General features: G+C 45.5%; 1 protein-coding gene across 1 annotated transcript; it reads right to left on the reverse strand.

Annotated features, from left to right (window-relative positions):
* Positions 1 to 897: 897 nt before the first annotated feature.
* Positions 898 to 21,170, reverse strand: LOC119441407 (uncharacterized). The gene is made up of 3 exons (XM_037706032.2): positions 20,989 to 21,170; positions 5,423 to 5,569; positions 898 to 1,990 (listed from the first exon to the last, which is right to left on the reverse strand). Exons 2-3 carry the CDS (start codon positions 5,558 to 5,560, stop codon positions 1,778 to 1,780), a joined length of 351 nt encoding a protein of 116 aa, XP_037561960.1. The 5' UTR covers positions 5,561 to 5,569; positions 20,989 to 21,170; the 3' UTR covers positions 898 to 1,777.
* Between the last annotated feature and the right edge of the window lie 119 nt (positions 21,171 to 21,289).

A 21,289-nucleotide genomic window follows, 5' to 3' on the forward strand; every position in this document is an offset into this window, starting at 1 on the left:
TGCACCTGTGCGGTGGACAGCGCTTATATACCTCCAACTTGCAGGACGAGGCTAAGAAAGCTTCACGTTAAAATTCACGAGCGGCAGCAGTAACTCAGTGCTATGTCAACTGTAGTCTGCCGCTACACCACATCCACCGCAAGCTTTTTGACAAGTTGCACCATATGGCTACCCCCATATTTTCGGCCAAGTGTTTACCAAGGACTGTTAGCCGCAAAAAGTGTCTCTATACACCTGAAGTTGTCTTCTGTTGTGTTGTATGCCTTTGCAGTGTGTTTAACTCGTGTTTATGTGTTGTATTTCTTTCCTGTTGCTGAGTGCATTCTGTCACACCTCTGCCATGCAGAGCCTTGTTACATGAATGCCACTACATTATCACATCCCTTGCAGAGTTATGCAGCAGACATGCTGCTTCAATGTAGTTGAAGGTGGTGGGGATGCTTGAACGTTTTTCTTCCCCGTATGGCTGTTGAGTCTCCTGGTGTTTGGCTTTCTTGCGTGAGACACACGGTGGAGGGGAGTTGATCTAGCTGCAATGACATATGGCGCAAGTGTTGCGATGCGAGTGGCAATGACTGAAGCGCATGAGAAACTTGCTTCCGAGCTGACTTTGGGATGGCATGGCGCACAGGCTGACTACTTGCTCATTAATGCTTTCCATGGGACTCAACCCGAAGAAAGCTTCACAGCACAGCACCGCCATGGACAAAGACGATTGTTTGGACACACTTGTTCATGGGACTACACCAATGAACAACTTCAAGAGTTAAACGTTTCTGCATGTGTACGTTTCCTCCCTTGTTTCAACTGCTGTCCCCTTGAACTAAAGCGCCAGTGCAAATGATGGCAAAAATTGTCGCCAGCTGTTGCATTTATCACCATTCAAAGTTTTAAGACAGCTTTAGAAAAACTGACACTCTTTATTTAAACATAGAATAACAGGTGTCAACATAGATTTCATTCTGGGACATATGTGGAGTCTTGTGCCTTTACTGCAGACAATTGGTCACTTCATTGTTAACAATAAACAAGTACTTACAAATGATTTTGACCTTCTGAAGACATCTGGTGTAGTTATACCTACTTTAGCACTACAACCTTTGTTATGCAGTGTCGGCTAACTGTCCATAATGCACGCAGAGAAGTGGCCAGCTATCTTTCTTTCATCGCTCTGCAACATATTTCCACTAATTTCAATACTACAATTATTTTTACAATGTTTATTACATCAATAAGCCAGTATCTTACGGTATATATGCATAAATTGACAAGCGTTAGAGGAATAATTATGTAGAGAGAGCCTGCATAGACGTGTCGTGTGCCCAAATGTGTGCAAACACTGCATTAGCAACATATATGACCCGCACTTGTGACTACTACGTTAATTAATTTAAGTAGTATCCATGACCAGCTTCTGTCACAAGATTGTGTCACTCCAGGAGTGAATAAAGCCTCTGGGTGTAGTTCCTCACACATGCCATCGACATTAAAGACATGTGTGCCATACATCCGGTTCCAAAGGCAGCAAGTATTTTGTGCCAACAACAGTTTTCGTTGCCTAACGCAACTACACCATCCTGTAAGGCAGCACGTGTTTGCAAATAGAAGGAACTTCCTTACATGCTGAGGGTTGCCACGGGAAGCCACTACTCGCCTTATCACAGGGCACGTATTTGCAGGTATTCAATAAAACAGTGATTTTCACAGATCACAGCTGCACAAAGTGCATGACTGGCTGCCAATATGCATGATGGCAGTATGCATACGGAATCAGTCCCTAGGCATAGTCATGCAGTATGCGCCTCTCGACACTGTAGTCGTACTCAGTCCAGGAGAGGTCACCCATGGCACGCAACCTGCGAAGCAGGGCGTCCACATCATTCGCGGTGGTACCGGACTGAGTCAGGCTGGTGTTCAGTTGAAAGGGTACACCGTCGATGCCATGTGGCTGGCTTGTAGGTGGCGGAGACTGCTGAGTTTCCATGTTCACCTGGAAACAGTAGAAAGAACCAGCAACCTAACTGTACTGTGGAGTAGGCTAAGCCTAAAACATTTATAGACGTGCACACACATGGATCAGATCGCATACATGATGCAAACACTATGGACAAAACTACCTATCTACTGAAAACTTAAGTACGCATAGACAGGAACGGCATCGTGTGCAACAGACATGCCATTGCTGATTCAGAAGAAAGCAGCAAGGTGTGGTGTAAGTAGCGCACGACTACACCTTGACAACTATTGGCATCCCACCCATGTTTTTCTTTTTTTCCTTCCTGTTTTTCGATGGCCCCCAGTCCTCCTACAGTGTCCCAGCTAACACCGACCAAGCTAGTTAAAAAAGAGGCTACAAGATACAAAGATGGGAGCAACGGTGTTTTGTTCGTAGTGACCTTGCGTAAGGTGGTCATCACTGATTAGCTAGTTAGCCAAAACTAATTATCTAACATAGAAAATACTTCTATAATGCACTCCACCCTTTCTGCACTTCACATAAAACCCACATTTTCCGCTACAGTTTTCGCAATCTGAAATTTCCTGAGTGATCTGCTTGGAAACGTACAAAGCTTGTCTTACCAACTTTTGAGCAATTTTTTAATGTTACGGAAGATAGAAGCGACACGATATATTTAACGGCAAATCAATGTGCCAATGTGTACATTTGTGTGCCTCTCTTCAACGAAGCTCTTTCACGCCGACATGGGTGGGTCACTGCAGATGCGGACTGGGTAGGTACCGCTGTTCAGGGCAGGTACCCTCGAATTTTTCCGATGTTGAGCGGAAGCGAACCCACATCAGAAATGTTCAAGGACAGCAACCCGACGCATTTGCAGGCTGAACCACAAATGCACTGGCTATGTGGCGCTTTTCAATGAACGCCTTTCACACCAACGCTTTAGCGAGCTGCGCCACAAATGCACTAGGCATCCGCATTCACAGGCACCCCGGCGTGCCACGCTTCTCATTTCGGAGGCTGATTGGCTGCTCTCTGCCTCCTATTATCACTGTCACCACTTTCGTGCCGCCAGGCTTGGCAATGAAAATTTCAGTCCGAATAGCACGATTTTATAAGGCACAGTGCACAGGAGTGCCATCTAGGAGGTGTTGGTTTAGCCCAATGGAGGCCGACACTCGACTTCCGAGCATGGGGTCGTAGGTTCCAAACTCACTACCGCCAACGTTTTTCCTTTCGAATTTATTATGTTTTTATCCATTAATTTCTTCATAGCGATTAGTTAGAACACAGGCATCAGTTTGCACGGACAAGGAACGCACGGTTAACACAGGCTTCCGAGAGCGAGGGTGACGTGGTGTCACGGCGATGCCCTCTCCCCTCACGCAACACCTGGCACGCTGCGGCGGCAGCAAGTGCTTTTTTTTTCCCACTCTGCTTTGTCGAGGCACAGCTCATGAAGTGGTGTCACAGCCAATGGGAACTCCATCGAGGCGCCCATGTGACGTGGCATCACAGCCAATGGCAATGCGAGTTTAGGTGTCCGTTTTGCTTTTTTGCTCTGTGGGCCATTTGACGGTTTCGCATCAAGATGACAGCGCAAAAAAGCTGCTGTCAGTTGTCAAAACAACAAAACTCGCAGGTCTTTATACGTCACTGGAGTGACTGCAATGTGATCACCAAATAAAATCCTATCATTATTGTACGATTATTTATCGGCATCCACGAGAACTTCCTCTCCTACGTCACGATCATCTGTGACTTATGACCTTATGATCTACTGCTGCTGGCTACGAATGTGCGTTAACCATGGTCAACCCTAAACACAACAGCACAGCAATTGCTAATCACGTGCACAAGATGGCAACAGCAAGGGTTTTCACTCATTTTCATGTAGCTGGTGACAATCATGTGCTTTTATTATGAAAACTCACAGAAAATATATGTTATTTCACATGTTAAGCTAGCAGCAATAGAGATGTGTCAATAGAGCAATAGAGTTGAACAGAATTCAATGTCAGCATGCAATCACTGTACTGGCAGTTCCATGATCGTCGCAGCCTACCTTCATCCACATCATTCCTTCTGAAGAAATGAGCGACAACGAAATCATCAGGAATGTTTATTATTTTGCTACAATGGATGGTGAAGACACTGCCAAAAAGTATGCATTCCTGAAATGGGCACTTTTGATACAATCTGAAGCTTCAACGAAGTACTTGCCAACGATGTTGCGATGGCTCACCAGACACAATGTCAAAGCCATGTAATTTTTCTGCTTGCCAGCAAGCGAAAGCCAAAATTGGAGTTTTGGAATTGAAGCTTCCTTGCCGTGTCATTAAGAGGAAGCTTTAGCTCGAGCCCAACTCTGATGTCTCCTATACAAATACATGTAAAACGCAGAAATGCTTTTTCGAGATAACTCCCAGAATGACTTTAGTGAAATTTGCTGCATTTTAAAGCTAAATTTGAATTCTAGTGACTGTTGTAAGTGGAATATTGATTTATGGCCTGAATTTCCTTTTTACAAAAATTGCCGATAATTGTAAGTTTGAAAAAACAGAAGCACGATGTTTACAAATGTGCAACTCTGCACCGGAAACGGATATCACAGTTCTGTAAACTGCATCTGTTAGAACATCTAAAGTGGACGAATTCTATATCAATTTTTTTTCTTACATGAGTTTGTTACAATGATTACAAAGGTTTCACAAAAGCCCTAGTCACATAATAGTGGTGTATTTCAGTATAATACATCAATTTTGTATGCTTCAGATGTACTACTAGATGCAGTTTAAGAGTTGCGATATCATTATTGAGTTCTGAATTTGATAGCTTCATTAACACTGTTGGGTTAGTTGGTGTGCGTCAAGGCCAGCATAACTTTCATGAGGACAGCAATGAAACAATGAGAGTTACCGTTGTATTCCTTATTGCCATCCTTGTGATGCTGGCCACACACCTTGATAGTTTCCTTTTTTATGAATTTTACAATTTTCAACAATGTTTATTCAAAAATCAACCTAAATCAAAAATTTGTTTCCAGCAGTCACTAAAATTATTTTTTTTCTTTTGAAGGCAACAAATCTCATCAAATTTGGTGCAGTGGTTGCTGGGAAAAACGATTCCTACTTTCCCGTGCATTTAGATAGGAGCCCCCAAGCTAAAGCTTCCTGTTAAACAAAGTTTACAGTTTCATAACTACTTGTAAATTTCACATCTACCAAGTTCCATGACGAACTTTTGTCACAAAAAGCATTAATTTTGTTGTGATGCAATTGAACTGTATCTCTGCAAATGCTCTCCTTCTTTCCTATTCCATTACCAAAGGCCTTAAAGTCAACCTGAATAAATAAAAAGTTTACCACTCAAAACTTTTCTCTGCAATTTCTTTACATCAGATCATACAGTATCTCACAAACAGTACGTAACAAGTCAATGCAGAACCAAGAAATGGATACTTACAAAAGGATTCTCTGCAACCGGTGGTGGTACATGAACCGCTGTGCTTTCAAAGACAACAAAGTCACCCTGCTGGCTCTCCTGGACCGTCGTTGGCTGCTCTGCCGGAGCCCGTTTCCGACCAAATATGGAGCTGAACATGATGCCGCCCTGCAAAACAGGCAGCCATACTCACAGCAGCAGCTCAAGCTTGAGCAGAAAGACAAGGGAAAAACAAATCATCCTGCATGAAGCAGTTTGTGGCTGCTTAAAGACCTTTATATGGGGATGTGTTAAAGGGTTCGATTTTGCAACACTTTGTGCATCTAACTACAGAGGCCAACGAAATCAGATATACAAATGTGCAAGGAACTAAAGGCCAGCTTGCCACTGTTGGCAATGGGCATCGTAATCCACTAGCTCAGCGTGGCAGAGTTGGGCAGTTTGGTAACTTCTGTTTCTTTCAGATACCATTCACTGTGCTTTATAGACACACCTCATACTTCTGGATAATGTGCAGTGCCTGTATAAAAAGATCAACCACTCTGAGACATCAGTAAATGTTACACCAGCACATATGCACATACTATGGCACTTGCACTGGCATTATGAAACATGGTTCTAGTGTTTTGGAAGATGAAATGCAAATGCAAAATGTACAAGAAAGGCTTCGGACATTAACTGGTTTGACTGCACATAAGATTACATCCATAAAAAGGCTCATATTCGCAGTAAAGTTCCAAGATCAGATCACAAATTGCTCATACCACCCATAACGCATGCAGTACACATCCTACTTGTTCAAGCAATCAATTTCTTCATTCGAGATCCCAACAGAACGTGTGCTGATGCAGTTGTCGACATTATTATATGCAGAAGGCCTTGTATATGTCACTCTTCACTTTGGGACCGTAAATTTACCCAGTACATGTGCGCTGCCATACACTGTCGTGAATTCAAATCTTTGACAATGGTCTGCTAGATGTCCTGACCCTGCCAATGCCCGAACCTGAGCACAATTCTCCTTCTGCTTGTCATTAAGGCACCTTCCAGTCTTTCCAATGTAAGACTTGCCGCAGGAGAGGGATATTTTATAAACAACCCCTGCTTTGCATGTGATACCTTTCTTTTTTGTGTCATTTACAGCCAGGCGACATCATGCCAGTTTTTCAGGAGCCAAATTAGCACTAGGGTGCCACATTTTGCCACCATATTTTTTTTCTTTAATGGTGCGACAGTTGGCGCCCATATGGCACAATTAACAACTGGGTGCTTCTCTCGGCAAGCATGCACGTCTTGCAGCTTCCTTTCACCAGATTTTACCACTTTTGTGAGACCTTCCAAGACAAAGGCATATGATCCCTTGTGGAAAGCCCACATCACTTGGGCGCTCTACTTGCCATTTTATGTTCATTGTGACTCGCTGCTCACACGGCCTACTCAGGGCTTTGCACAGGCAGTTGACAAGTTGTATCATACCTTAAAATTCTCTCATTTTGATCAGGGCTGGTACCTGCAGCATTTCATGTTTCGTCTTCGATACTGCTGCAATAATGTTTAGAGTTGGGATTTTTTGGGACATGTCCTGGTTTAATAAAATGTCCCGATGTTGGTGTCGGCTATGTATGTGCATCTACCAAAATGCTTGCACCTAGTTTTCAGGGATTTTGTTGTCCCAAAATGTCCCAAATTTATGTTGGGCGTCTAGAAAAAAATTTGGTTGTCCGGGTTGTCAATGTTTTCTATAATGTTTCCAGTGATTTAATAGATGTGCTTGCACTCACTTTGCCATGCAAGTGCAGGTAATACTTCAGCCTTGGCAGAGAGAACTAGTGGTTCACTCTGCCTATATGTGCCCATGGCATCCAAATCTCTTGTGCTGTAAACTGTCTTTCCTTTCTTCCAAATTGCATGAACTGTCAGAGTGCCACATTTATTTCATGCACATCGGGTGTAATGTGGCAACAGTCACAGTGGTTCCCCCCCATGATGGGTATGCGTCCACTTTCAGAATGTCTCAATGTGAAAGGTTGATCTGACTGCAACTGCATAGTTTCATACCAGGCACTCGCTTAAAAAACGTCAAAGGTTTGCCTTAAATCCATCCAACTCCTGTCCTGGCATGCCATGTTTGTGTCTCGTTATGATTGGCCTGAAATTCAACATTGCAAGTCCGGGCAACGTTTCAGCTTGCCTACCGTTGTCGATCTAATTGTCTTCCTTTCCTAGAAAACGTTGCCCCTTTAGCATCAGCCACTCGCTGAGCTCAGCCAGGCAACAAAGCAAGCCCCGAAGGGAGGAGGCCACTGACGTAACAAGTCAACAAGAGGACAGAGGATTGTGCCAAACACGCATCTCCATGGGCGCACCAACAGCCCCTTCCTGAGATGAGTCGGACAACACAAGAAACCACGAGGGGTAAACCTTTTCTGTGGAGGCCCCTCGTTTTCCCTTCTGCAGATTGTCTCGGCTGACGCAGGAAGTTATTTAAGACCGTCCTGGCCCCGTGTTAACCAGAACCGCTCAGGACTGTGACCGAGTCACCACCTTGGTGTACCCATGATACAAATACATTTTCTTCTCATTCTTCATCATCAGGATGCCCACCTTCGTCAGCATCTCCTGAATAATGCGGTGAGACCTACCTTGCCCTGTCAACATAGTATCAGTCTTGTATACTTCGTGTATGCGGCACGGAGTGCTACTATACCAGGGTGTCAAGTCATTCAAGAGCTATCGGTGGGGCTGGATATTGAGTCCCACAATTTAGCAGCCCATGCAAGAAACAAAAGTACCATTTGCTTAGACTCTTTCAGATTTCTTATAGCTCTTTTCCTCCAAGCATTACACGGGTGTCAAACGGCACACTTTCAATCACAATCGAGCCAGATTGGGACCGAATTTCTCAGTCACAATTACTTCCTTCACGCAAGCTGCGAGAGGGAGCCAATCACGGACAAGAATTTGATACAGATTAAGCTTGATCCCGACTGAGAGTGACCGTGTGACACCAGACATGTGCAGACGCACTTTTGCAGCTTCAAAAACCATTGATAAGTATATATTTACACCGGAGCAGAGCTCTTGTTTTCTAACCCACTTTTGGAATACCTTTAAGGAGCAAAAACTGGTAGACCTAGCTCCCACTTGAGATATATTCTTAACAATTTATTTTAATAGTATCGAATAATGCAGCATATGTATGGGGCTCCTGCTTTGCCCAGGGGGCGCTGCAAAATGGTGCTAAAGAGCGCCCTCTGTACTGAACTGGGTAGTACTAAACTCGGTTGTCTGCTTTGGAAATCATGTTTACAATATGGACCCACCACTTTCGGTTGTGCTGTACCACAGCCTGCAGCAAATATAGGGAACTGAAGATTGTTTTAGGGGTGGCATGCTGCGTAAAGGCAAGAAATTATGCAATGCCGAATACGTGTACGCCGTTCAAGAAATAAGCGGCGAAGTTTTAGTGCGGTGTCAATCGCAACTGAAGTGAGTCGCGTACGAAGTTGAACTTCAGGTAAAGTTTGCACGCTCCTAGATTCAGGCGCACAAGCGCAAGGAAATGCTTGCCATAAATGAATTCACAGCAGCGATAAGCAGACATCATGTCTATGGAACTATTCAATCGCACGACGGTACGCGCCGCAACGGAAGCGGTCTTTCAACATGCCGCGAAATGGCGGGCCTCCTGCAATCTTTGTTGACTGTATGCCGCTAGACAAGTAGTTATGCCTGCGCTGTAGTAGCGACCATCTGTCCCTTTAACAACTGATAAATAACTGATGCAATGCATATGAGCTTGCAGTAACGTACGTGGGAATCGCACTGCAGCGTGAGCTCATGCGCTACTCGCTTGATGTAGCCTTTAATGACAGCGCTCGAACATCGATGTGCTGTAATCAATACTGCCTTACTGCGCTGCCTCAACGTGCTGACTTGAGGTCAAGGATGAGCACATTTAACTCTCAAATCTGTGCTGCTCATAGTGGGGTAGTGAAGTTACGTAGTGCGCCCGATGCTCAACTTCATGAGGCCTTGAAGGAAACGGTAGAATCTTATGTTGGGATTCAGGCTCAGGCAGGGTTCGTACAGGTTTCTAAGGCAAAAATTCAAGAATATTCCAGGACTTTCCAGGACCTGTCGCAGGTTTTCCAAGGACTCAAAGGATTTCTTTACTCTAACATTTCCAAAAATGACGAGTTTTGTGCACTTACAATAAATAAATGTATATCACAATTACAATAAAGATGTCTAGCTTTGAAAACTTCTCAATATCACCACACAAAATTAACACTTACAACAGCGGCTGAGATTCCTCCGGTATAGGTTGGGCAAAGTATCACTAAAAATATTCGAAACATTCAGCATAGGGTTATAGCACTAAAATAAAAAGAAATAAATGTATATCCCAATCATGTTAATAATGTCTAGCCTTGATCACTTTGCAAGTTCAAAACAATACAAAAAAAAAGAAGTTCACAAACCACAATGAATGCTCCCAACAGCTACTCTTATTTCTCCAGTATTAACTGGGCAAGTTTACCGAACATTTCCAAACCATTCGGTGTAGTCTTGCTACACATCCATTATACTGTAGCAAATAGATGTATATTGCAATTTTGTAGAACATGCCTTGTCTTGATCATTTCTCAAGTCCGCAATATTAAAAGTTAACACAACGAACACTCGAAACAGCTGCTCAGTCTTCGGCAGCATTAGCTGGGTTGGTTCATCAAACATTTCCAAAACATTCAGTATACCATATTTTCTGGTGTATAAGACGTGGTTTTTTTTCTTCATTTTTCGTCGGTGCGTCTCATAGAATGGTGCGACCTATATACGTTTTTTTTTCCGGAACAACTGTCGTCAAAATTGGATCTGATGTTATGGCCACGCGAAGCGCGCTGGTTGAATTAATTGCTACGGGTTCTGGGCGTGCTATCGAGGTGCCGGGTTCTCGTGGTCAAGTTCGCGAGCGCCATGCGAGAAGGATGGAGCAGCAACGCAAGCGGCGGTAGCCCGACCACGAGTCGATCGACCCCCCCGAAGTCGTCACATCTGCATATTGCTGTCATGGCATGGCGCGCGCCGCTGCGCAAACTACACAGTTGATACGAGAGTACAGGCAGCCCCCCCCCTCCACTCTCTCCCGGGCTGCCTTCCCGCTTTCCTCCCTTGTGTGCGATTCGGCTCACTGTCGCATGCTTTCACTCGCATATACAGCATACGGCGTGCGGAAACGATGTTATCCCCCTTGCACTTTATACGGAACATTGCGGCAACCACGACGGCAGAAATGCGCCTGGAGTGGAAATATATGGCACCCATACGCTTGCGTGTGACCCGCATTCACGGAGCGAAACGTTACTGCAACTTTTTTAAATCGCTTACCGAGAGAACACGTGCGTCTTATACACCGATGCGACTTATATTGTCACGTACGAGTTTGTACCGCTGTGGACAAAATGACGTTGGTTGGGGAAGAAGAGGCTGAAGTGTCTCGGAGCTCGGTAGATGGTGTCACCCTGGCCAGAGAGCTACAACCCTCTGTATATATTGTACATACATATATTTTCTCCCCGTAACATTTTGGTGGAGGTGCTGGGTAATCTCGACACAAGCCGGCCCTGGATCTTCGCAGCGGGCGTCACATCGGTTCCGCTGTTATGGCTACTGATGCTGCCTCCGACGCTGACGCTACCTCCGCCGCTCAGACACCGGCGGAAGTGGTACTAACCCAGCTACGTCACCCGGGAATCTTCACTGGCACTGGCAAGGTCGACGTCGAAGACTGGCTGACGTCGTATGAGCGCGTCGGTAAGCACAACAAGTGGAATGCCACAAACTTGCTGGCCAACCTGATCTTTTACTTGGGAGGAACCGCGAAAGTATGGTTTGAGACGCATGAAACCGAACTTACAAGCTGGGACTCCTGCAGAGAAAAGCTACGCGATCTTTTCGGAAGGCCCGTGGGACGTCAAATGGAGGCCAAGCAAGAGCTAGCGTCTCGTGTCCAGACACCAACCGAATCGTACGTCACGTATATTCAAGACGTTCTGGCTCTCTGCCGTAAAGCGGACGCGGGCATGCTAGAGGCAGATAGGGTTGGACACATCTTGAAGGGCATCGCAGACGGTGCGTTCAACCTCCTGCTTTGCAGGAACTGCTCAACGGTTGAATCCATCATAAAGGAATGCCGGAATTTTGAGCAAGCGAAGAGCAAACGCATCGTACAACGCTTCAACCGACTTCCCAATACAGCTGCCACTTCCTCCTGCAACGACCCTCCGGCATCACATCCGCCTGCCACGCCAAGCTTGACACAGGTCATCCGCCGCGAACTTGAGGCTCCAAGTTCTCACTGTCCCCATACGCACGACAACATGACCATCTCGCTCATTCAAGCTGTTGTCCGCCAAGAAATTGCCAACATGGACATCCAGTCTGCTGTCCGCCCACGTCCCACCCCTACCACTCCTGTCATTGCCTCTGCTGCACCTCGCCAGTCGTTCCCGAGTCGATATCGGAAGCCATCTGAGTGGCGAACACCTGATGACAGGCCGATTTGCTTTGCTTGCTCCCGGGTCGGTCACATCTCCCGCCACTGCCGTAGTAGCTGCTGGTACTCCTCGCCTCGACTATACGCTGATCGCCGCTTCGACCGAGACCCTCGGTCTCTGTCGCCCCTTTCTGCACCATACCATGCCGGCCTTCCCTCTCGGGAAAACACCACTAGCCTGCTCGCCCTCGCCGCAACGCCGTCAGTCCCGCTCGCCTACACCTCGACGTCCCTCGTCCCCGTACTATGCGGGCCGCTTCTCGGGAAACTAAGCAATGCAGCCCCCGGAGGTGAGGCTGCGTTGACGACTCGGACTACAAAACCTCTGCTGACCCCTGCTGCTCGACCGAACCTTGTTGAAATTTTTGTTGATGATGTACCCGTTCAAGCCCTCATCGATACTGGCGCTCAGGTGTCGGTTATGCGATCAGACCTTCGTAGCCGTCTCCGTAAAGTCCTAACACCTGCCGAGTCGCCTGCCGTCCGAGTGGATAATGGCAGTACAACAGCCGTGATGGGAATGTGCGCCGCCCGTGTTACCATTGCCGGTCGTCCTGTGTTAGTCCTGTTCACTGCACTGGCCGAGTGTCCCCACGAAGTGATTCTTGGAATCGATTTCCTGACTGCTCATTCAGCACTTATTGACTGTGCAACCGGCACATTTCGCCTTGAACTGCCCCATTACTTTGCCGACCCGACCGAAGACCACAAGTCCCGACTTCGTTCTGCTGAATTTGTTTGCCTGCAACCTGATGCTGCGACCTACCGTCCTCATCGAGATGGTCCTTACGTGGTGTCCCCACTTTGCGACGTTCTCCTGGCACGCCAAATCGCACTACCCAGCTCCATTGTCACTCTTGTTAACAATCGAGCGTGGCTTCCCCTTCTGAACTTTGGTTCGTGTCTGCAAGTGCTTCCTGAGGGTGTATCTCTCGCTTTGCTGTCCCCTTTGGAAGAGTGTGGAGTAGCTGCTCTTACGCCCGAACCACGATTCGACACTGCTGCAGCTTCCGACCGTCCTACTTCAAGCAACGACAAGTTTACGCCCATGATAGCTACTAGTGCTTGCAAATATCCGTCAAACCGGATATCCGGTTTAACCGGAGGGAAGTGAATCCGGTCTCGAAAACCGGTTAACCGGTTATCCGGTTTTCAAGAAACGGATATTCTGGATAACCGGATTAAATAACCGGTTAGCCGGATAATCGAATATTTGGACACGAATATTTGGTGACGGTAGTAGCTTATCCCAATTTTGAGTTCTTTTGCATGTATCCCGATGCCACATGCGCATATCATTCATTCATCGTTTCTAATGTGATGTTTATCAGACGGCTCAAAATATGCCCGTGCATTTCCGCGCAATACTTATATCCACTGTTACAGTTTGGGACGAAGCATCGGCGCCCCATTTTCGATAATCAGTGAAAGCATCCACAGCGAGGAGGAGGAAAAAACATTTATTAGACTTACATCGTAGAGGAGCAGTGGAGGAACTGCAGAACTATTCTGACTGCGCAAAGTGAGCGGCAGACTCTGCTCTACTCTCCTGTTCCGTCTGTCCACGTCTCACCAAACTTGCAGCAGAAATATAATGAAATTTTGTTTCTCCGCACAATAGCTATGTATCGCATACTCCAATCGGCTCATTTTATGGCGCATGACTATAAAGTAGAACAAATTCACGTTTTTCGTTATGTCAGAAAACGTGAAAAGCACCATGTGCAGGTTTTATAGGCACATGGTTAGGGTTGCAGATTGTCTGCTCTTTCGATACGAACTTGGCTACGATCACAGATCGTCTGATCTGTCAAGTGCGCTAGTTTCTTTCTCTTATTGCTGCATAAAAAGCATGTGATCCTGAGTTTAAATATTTTAAAAATGTTTGTACCAAAACGGTCTACAGGTCTTCTATTCCTTGAGTGCAAACCGCACTGGCGCAAAACTTTCCGTGGCATCCGACAACCCAGCGCAAGCGGCCAGTAGCAGAGGCCACCGGGCGCCGCTCAAGGGGGATTTTTTTTCCCTTCCATGATCGCGGCTCCACTCGCTCCGCTCCGACCGCGAGGGAAGTAGTTCTTTTGCGGCGCCGCTAGTAGTATTTCTTTGCCGCGCCAACGTTCGCCACCCGCGTTAGCACGTCTGCAGCTGCGGGTCTCCTCCTCGCCCAGCGTGACATTATCACGACAAGTGCTCGCGCTGGAGCCGGCCCATAGTTTCACCTCCTGTTATTCTTTCTCCGTGCTCGCTGTTCAGTAACGCACGTAAAAGTAATCAGCTCGTATAATATGACTATACTTGGACCATACTTCTGATCAGTCACGTTAACGCATTTACACCAAGATCAAAGGCAGCCAGATCTAAAGCTGTATGCTAATTAACTTTGCCAATTTGTCCAGCTGGTAGCAGTGGTTTGAGTTCAGAAATAACACATCTATATATGCACAAACACCAATGTAAATTCCAAGTGAATGGCTAAATACTACGAATTATGCGGCTGTTCAGAATCCCAAATAAACAAAAAGGATGTGACTGATCCTCATATACAAAGCAAAGTGGCCCTCATATACAACAAGGGCAGCGAGTCCGCTTATTACGTAAAGAAAATTTGCTTTTAAATCTACCTATTTTATTTTTTGCAGGAGATGTCTACTTAGTGCTGTTTTTACCTTCTTATATAAGCCGACATTTTGTTCCTAAAATTGACCCAAGACGGTACAATGTCAGTATCACGAACAAGTGGTGACTGCTTTTCTTTTTCAAGAACTTGCGGTTGCGATGTAAATTGTGTAAGGTGTAAAAAATTCTCTTTGTAGCACTAAAGAAACATAAAATGTAGTGTTTTAAATACCTTCTTGGGGTAAAATCTCAAGCGTGAATGCTATCTTCGCTCGAACATATTCTCGGAGCGCACACAAATGCTCAACTAGAAGAAAGGTGCAAGCCGCATGGTTCTGTGATATAGCCTCCTTCCTTCAACAGACATAATTATAGGATGAAAAGTACTCGCAAACTCTGAGATATCGTGAGAAGTATAGAAGATTTATTTATTCCACATCTGTAATTTTTTAGACATTCATATACGCCCTATTTTGATACAAGAACACGAGGGAGCTCACATTTTCCGGTAGAAGGCAGCTTTTATTGGCAGTGATTATATTTCCGGCAGTTGAAAATACCCGCTCCAAACTTGCGGATCAGGATGGGATGCACATGTATTTTTTTGCAAGTTCCGCCACAAGGGGAAATTTGGACTCATTGTCCTTCCACCATTTAGGTGCATCCAAGTTGTGTCCCAGCTGGGGCTCCGAGAGGTATGCGTCAAATTGAGCTGACAGGTCACTGACACGCGGCTGTTCATTAAACAGTATGTCTAGTGCAGTTGCTTCGGTTTGGGTAGTGCCCATCCCACTTTCATCAAACGAAGAAGTGACGTCGTTCAACATTTCTCTAACATTAGTACGGATTGCCTCCCTGGCATCCGGTTCCTCAAACTGGAGCCCTTTGTACCTCGGATCGAGAAAAGATGCCCTCTGGCGTGCAGACACCGAGCTCTGCTGGGCGTCCCAGTCCAAGGAGAATCGCCGAGATATCTCCATCCGAACCACTTCTTTGAAATCATCGACTTGAAAGTCATCCATGCTGTGATGCTCTAGTTTCTTCATTACTGCTTTCATTACTGGCCGAACCATGGAGACAGGGGACATCGTGTCGCTGCAGAGAATGGTAGTTGCAAAATGAAGAGGCTCAAGGACTTCGCAAGTTCACTGATTACGTTCCATTCTTGCTGAGTGATCTCGAGGTTCTGCGCAGTTTTTGCTGTGACAATTGTTCGGTCAACAAGAACACTTTGTATGGCAGACCGATGCTTGATGAGCTTTGTGAGCATCTGGTAAGTCGAGCTCCATCTTGTCGGGCAGCTTTGCGTGAGGCGCTCTGTGGGTAAACCGAGTAGCTCCTGTCGCCTACTCAACTCGTCACTGGTGATGGTCGATTGCCTGAAATGTGCAACCAATCTTCCGCTTCTCTGGCAGAGTTTCTCGATCTCTTTGTTAGACAGGGCTTTTTTGATGCTCAGATGGAGACTGTGAGCAGAACAGGTGACATCATTTGTCTCTAAAATACCTTCCAGCGCATTCACAGCGTTAATGCCATTAGGTGCGTTATCAGTGACTGCAGCCGTGACCTTGGCGTCCAACTTCCATCCCGAGATTACGTCCTGCATTCGCTGCATGATGTTTTCTCCTGTGTGGCGCTCTGGCATCTCCTCCGTTTTAGTCATTTTCCAAATTAACTCGGAATCGATTATGTAAAATAATTGTACTCAATATAATGTCTGCTGCATGCAAATACGAATGGAAGTGGTTCAAACGATTTCTTTTTGTCAGCATTAACAAAAATTGACATCAATTTGGTCTACACCATTGTATCGTCACAGACGACGAAAAGCAGCGGTTAAGTGTGTTTTGAACACTGAAAGTTGTCAGAAAAATCTAGCATGAAGCTTCAACACGCGAGCCTATGACGACATTTTACACGTTCACCTATGTGGTTCAGTCAATAAAAACAGTTCTTACATCAACGAATCTAAGTAGACGGCTACTTTCTACACGTACAGGGAGGTCCTGCCTTTAGCATCTAACTGTCATATGAAAACTAAAAATGGGTTTTTCATGCTTAACGTGCTATTTCGTAACTAGAACTGACTTGAAGCGTATATATGTCGTGGAGGGTCGTCGAGTCTCACGAGGTTAAAGCACGCTCGTGCGGCGCACGATATTTGGCAGATAAGAACTATTGCGGAAGCTCGATCTAATTAATTGCTTGTAATCAATTATATTTTTCGAGTTCTGTAAGTGATTGATTAACTTTTACTAGGTAATGCTCGCTGTAATTCAATTAAACAGTCACATTTCTGAAGAAGAGTTATAACAGGCTCTCGGAGCACATAACGAACTATACTAGAACGCCCGCGGTTGTGCCACCAGCAGACTTGTGGTTGCAGATTTTCGGAAAGGCAAACCAGGGCGCTCTGTATACGTTGCCTAATCCTAACGCTCATCCACCACATGTTGGACGACCAACTGAACCGGCGCTTTGATAATTTGATAGCGGTCACTACATCACCTTTTCATTAGTCCTACCGAGAGCACCTACTCCGAAGGAGTCCGAGTTCTAACACCTATAAAGAGCGGCGCTTCATAGAGGATGCAGACACAAACACCGCGGCTCTGCAACCAGCGTCTCGTGCCCAAGGTGTTTCGTATACGTTACAAAGGACCCTTCCCTCTTGCGTGCACATGGAGAGAGTTTTCAGTGTTAGTGCTGATGATTTAAAAAATGGAGTGAGAATGACAGACATAAATGTTCAAGTGTACTTGCAGAGTGACGATAAACAAGGTGTGCAGGGCCGCAGAGGACGCAGTGAAATAGCTAGGTGAGCTTCGTGTATTTACTATATGCGTGCAATGTTAATAAAAATTGGGGCGAACGTAACGTGGAAATAAAATACTATCTTTCAATAACGTGTCAAAAACATTGACGGGGGTGTAATTGGCGACTGCAATCCGTTACATTTTTGAAGGAAGTAAATACACTTGTAACCGGCAACTTAATTTTTTGTGACGTGTAAAAATCTGACACAGTGTCACTACTAGTGACACTGTGCTAGTGCAGTTTTACAGAGTGCAGCAATTCTGAAAGATAAAATTCAGAAATGAAAGGTAAGGAGGTTAACCAGAGCAGATATCGGGCTCGCGCGAGCAGTTACAAAAAAAAAATAAAGCCTGCAGATCCCATGCCCGGTGGGGAATCGGTGTTATGCCAAACAGTGTGGCAGCGAAGCAGTGCCTACCAGATTAATGAAACGACCATGAAAGCATCAAGGCATAGGCGGCAGTTATGTCCTACATGACAGGATGTGATGAAATTTGACCTATCATTTGTGTCCGAACCCATTCCAGTAGCTTTCGAGTGTTAATCTTTTTTCGTTGAGTCATTGCCATTTTTGCTGGGTCATGCTAATGACTATGACTTCTACCATCATCCTTTAGTGTTTCCTTCACTTAGTACCCGTGTCCGAATCCGTGTCAGAGGTTTTTGAGTGTTAATCATTTTTCGCTGAGTAATGGTCGTTTTTGCTGAGTCATGGTCATGATGACTTCTACCATCATCCTTTAGTTTTTCTTTCACTTAATGCCCACATCCGAAGCCATTCCTGCAGTTTTTGTGTGTTATTCTTTTCCCTAAGTCATTGTCATTTTTTGCTGACTCAAGGTCATTATTGAGTTATTATTGTATACTACTATCATTATCGCTACTATCATAACCATACTTTCACCCATTACCATCATTAATTCTCGATTCGTAGCCACTTCGGGTATTTTTTTTACCCATGAGAGCACCAAGACGTAGACGGCTGTTTTATGACCTACATGACACGCATGTCATGACATTCATGTCATGCCATATCATTTATGTTCATCATACACTCTTGTCATAGCATGCCAATTTTGCTACCTTGCCAAGTTAACGAAACGAACATGAGAGCCCCAAGACGTGGGCGGCTATACAGATACTCTCAAAGTTGCAAACGTTTACCAAAAAATGTTTCGCATTTAATAGCTACAAATATAAGAATACTAGAGAATAAGAGACGTAATTTCGGCAGAAGTACAGAAGAACAAATATCCGGCTATCCGAATATCCGATACGATACGGTTCGGATACTATTAACCGAATAACCAACCGAATAACCGATCACTCCGGTTATCCGGTTTTCAAATTCGAATAACCGGTGAATCGAATAACCGGATAACCGGTTTTTCCGCAAAACCGGTTTGATATTGCGGCACTAATAGCTACTGACCTACGGCCTGCTTACGCCGACGCCCTTCGCCATATTCTGATGTCCTATGAAGACATCTTTCATTTTGGAAATCGCCCGCTAGGTCGAGGTATAAGTTCTTTTTTTCGGAAAAACTGCCGTTTTGAGGGGGGTGCGCCTTGTACAAAAGTGCGACTCATAAAACGGAAAATGCGGTAATGTTATTGCATTTATATTATCATAAATAATATTAAAACAAACCTCCACCCAAAGGCACTGAGCACCAGTGGTAAAGTTGCTCCACTATAGCTCTCTAACTTCACTAGCTTCACCTCGCGCGCAAGAGTGAAAGTGGGACAAGGCAGACCGACGGGCGAGGAGTGAAATGAATGATAGGGTGAGGAAAGCACCGTAAACACTGCCAACCGAGCCAGCCCCGAAGCGCGAGACGAGTCTCTCGCTCCGTCCGCGGTTTGACGCGGCGAAGCCTTCTATTTTTTTCCGCGCAGTTCTGCGAAACGGAACCATGTGTGCTCGCGCCGGCGTATTGTTTCTGAAATGGGGAGTTCGACGCCGTTCTACCACAGAAAGGTGGTCGCTATGTTCATATCGGAGTACATTGCTCACGAAATTCAAGGATTTTCAAGGAATTAAAAAAATTCCAGGACTTTCAAGGGCCTTGAAAACGCAGTTTTCAATTTCAAGGGTTTTCAAGGATTTCAAGGACCTGTAAGCACCCTTGGCTCAGGCCTTCTTGCTCGTGGCAGCCCATGACACAGGAAGTAACAACAGTGATGTTTTTTCAAGGCTGAGCTAGGTCTCTCTGGATCGGCCTCGCCGATTCCTTCTGCTACCAGCATTACGTCCCACGGCACGCGGAGAGTCCGTTTTCGTTAAACTAGGCTGCATCCAGCTCGCAGCGTGGTCTGTGAGAAGTGACGAGCCTTTTCGCACTCTCAACAGGGCAGAAAAAAGTGCGAATCGACAGTAAAACTTGGGCTAGAAACGCGCTTCGCCACAGCCAAGGCTCAATACTACCCAAGCTGGTACTACCTAGATAACTTTTCTCGCCGCCACCAGGCGATGCTACTATACCTCAAACTCCAGCGCAAGACGCCCATTGGTGGCCAGACCATGATAAACATTTTGATGCCCATAAAAGCAAACTGAACGTTATTTGGTGCACCATGCACAGTCCCAGAACGTGTCCTGATTTTTTGGCATTTTGTCCAGAGTTTAGTAATGTTCCTGTCCAGGTTTTACCAACTCTAATAATGTTTCTCCAACTCTCCCTCCCACAACCCCCAGTAAAGGGTAGCAAACTAGATTTCTGGATTACCTCCCGGCCTTTTCTTTCTTTCATTTCTCTCTCTCTACACTGCCCGAGTGAGGATAAAAAAACCAGGTTTATGGAATGTTCAGTCAGCTTAGTGACATGTTTGTAATGCTTTAATCATTTTCTATGCTGCACATTTCAGACGTAGTACGGCGCATATCAACAATGTCTGAATCTGGAACAGTTACTTAGACATGGTAAACTGTCAGCTGAATCGCTAAACCGCTAACACAAACAGGTGGTAGTACATCGCTGCAGTGCGCCTCGTTTGCTCGTGCTACTTTTTGTTTCAGGATTCGGCTGGCAGTTCAATATGCACAGATGAAACTTTTAAGAGCATGCAATATGTCGCATTTATCAACTGTGCGGCCAAATTAGCGCACACAAGCAGCACTTCATTTCATGTGCAGTTGTTGGGGCGTAATATCTGCATCAGCGCAGTGCTTTTGGATCGGCTCTGACATTACCTCGTAGGAATATGTCACGATGGAGAAAGGACGCACTTCGCTTTGTGCCCGATCAAAATTAAGTTTTTATCTCTCTCTCTCTCTCGTGTAATCTGCCAGACAAAATTGAGGAGCAAGGCCTGCCACTATATTAAAAAGGACAATCCAGGCTGTTCAGTATATTTCGATGACAGTGTGGCCCCTTCCCCCCGTAAAACGTTTTAGTTCCAATGACAGGACAGCAATGGCATCGCTGCAGTTTGACGTCAACAAGGACACTTGCGGGTCCACCGCTCATCTGTTAGTCTTTTCTAGAAGGAACGCACAGCAAGTGTCCAACAGAAGTTCCCTCCTCACGTAGTATCCGATCCCGACTGAATGGACACGTCGTAGTGTCACTGTAATCGATGGCGCACTTACCTGGAAAACCCCGTCGAGATTGTATTTGCCTTTATGTGGTGATGCCTCTAGACACCGTACAGTGTTCCTGCAAGTAACTCCGTAATGTCAGTTAAAGCGTTATCGGTGTCCCAGAAACACAATCAACAGTCGACCAAATGTTCTACGACTTCCGATTGTTTTCGGTTGTGTCAGCTGACTCGTAAGCACGTGTTACTTACTTGTTACAAGTAGACGAACAACTTTGCTCTGAAGCAAGAAATCCCCTAGCGCCCCTTTTTGCTTTTTTGTTTGTTCTTGCGCTTTTTGAGCGTTATTGGAG

This window comes from Dermacentor silvarum, chromosome 2 (genome assembly GCF_013339745.2).
Source record: "Dermacentor silvarum isolate Dsil-2018 chromosome 2, BIME_Dsil_1.4, whole genome shotgun sequence".
Classification (NCBI taxonomy): domain Eukaryota; kingdom Metazoa; phylum Arthropoda; class Arachnida; order Ixodida; family Ixodidae; genus Dermacentor; species Dermacentor silvarum.

Bases quoted from the DNA above. Each gene is read 5' to 3' on its own strand.
- LOC119441407 (XM_037706032.2), bottom strand. From the start codon at position 5,560: ATGTTCAGCTCCATATTTGGTCGGAAACGGGCTCCGGCAGAGCAGCCA. The intron at 1,991-5,422 runs GTAAGTATCCAT...TACTGTTTCCAG, and splicing joins CGGTTGCAGAGAATCCTTTT to GTGAACATGGAAACTCAGCA.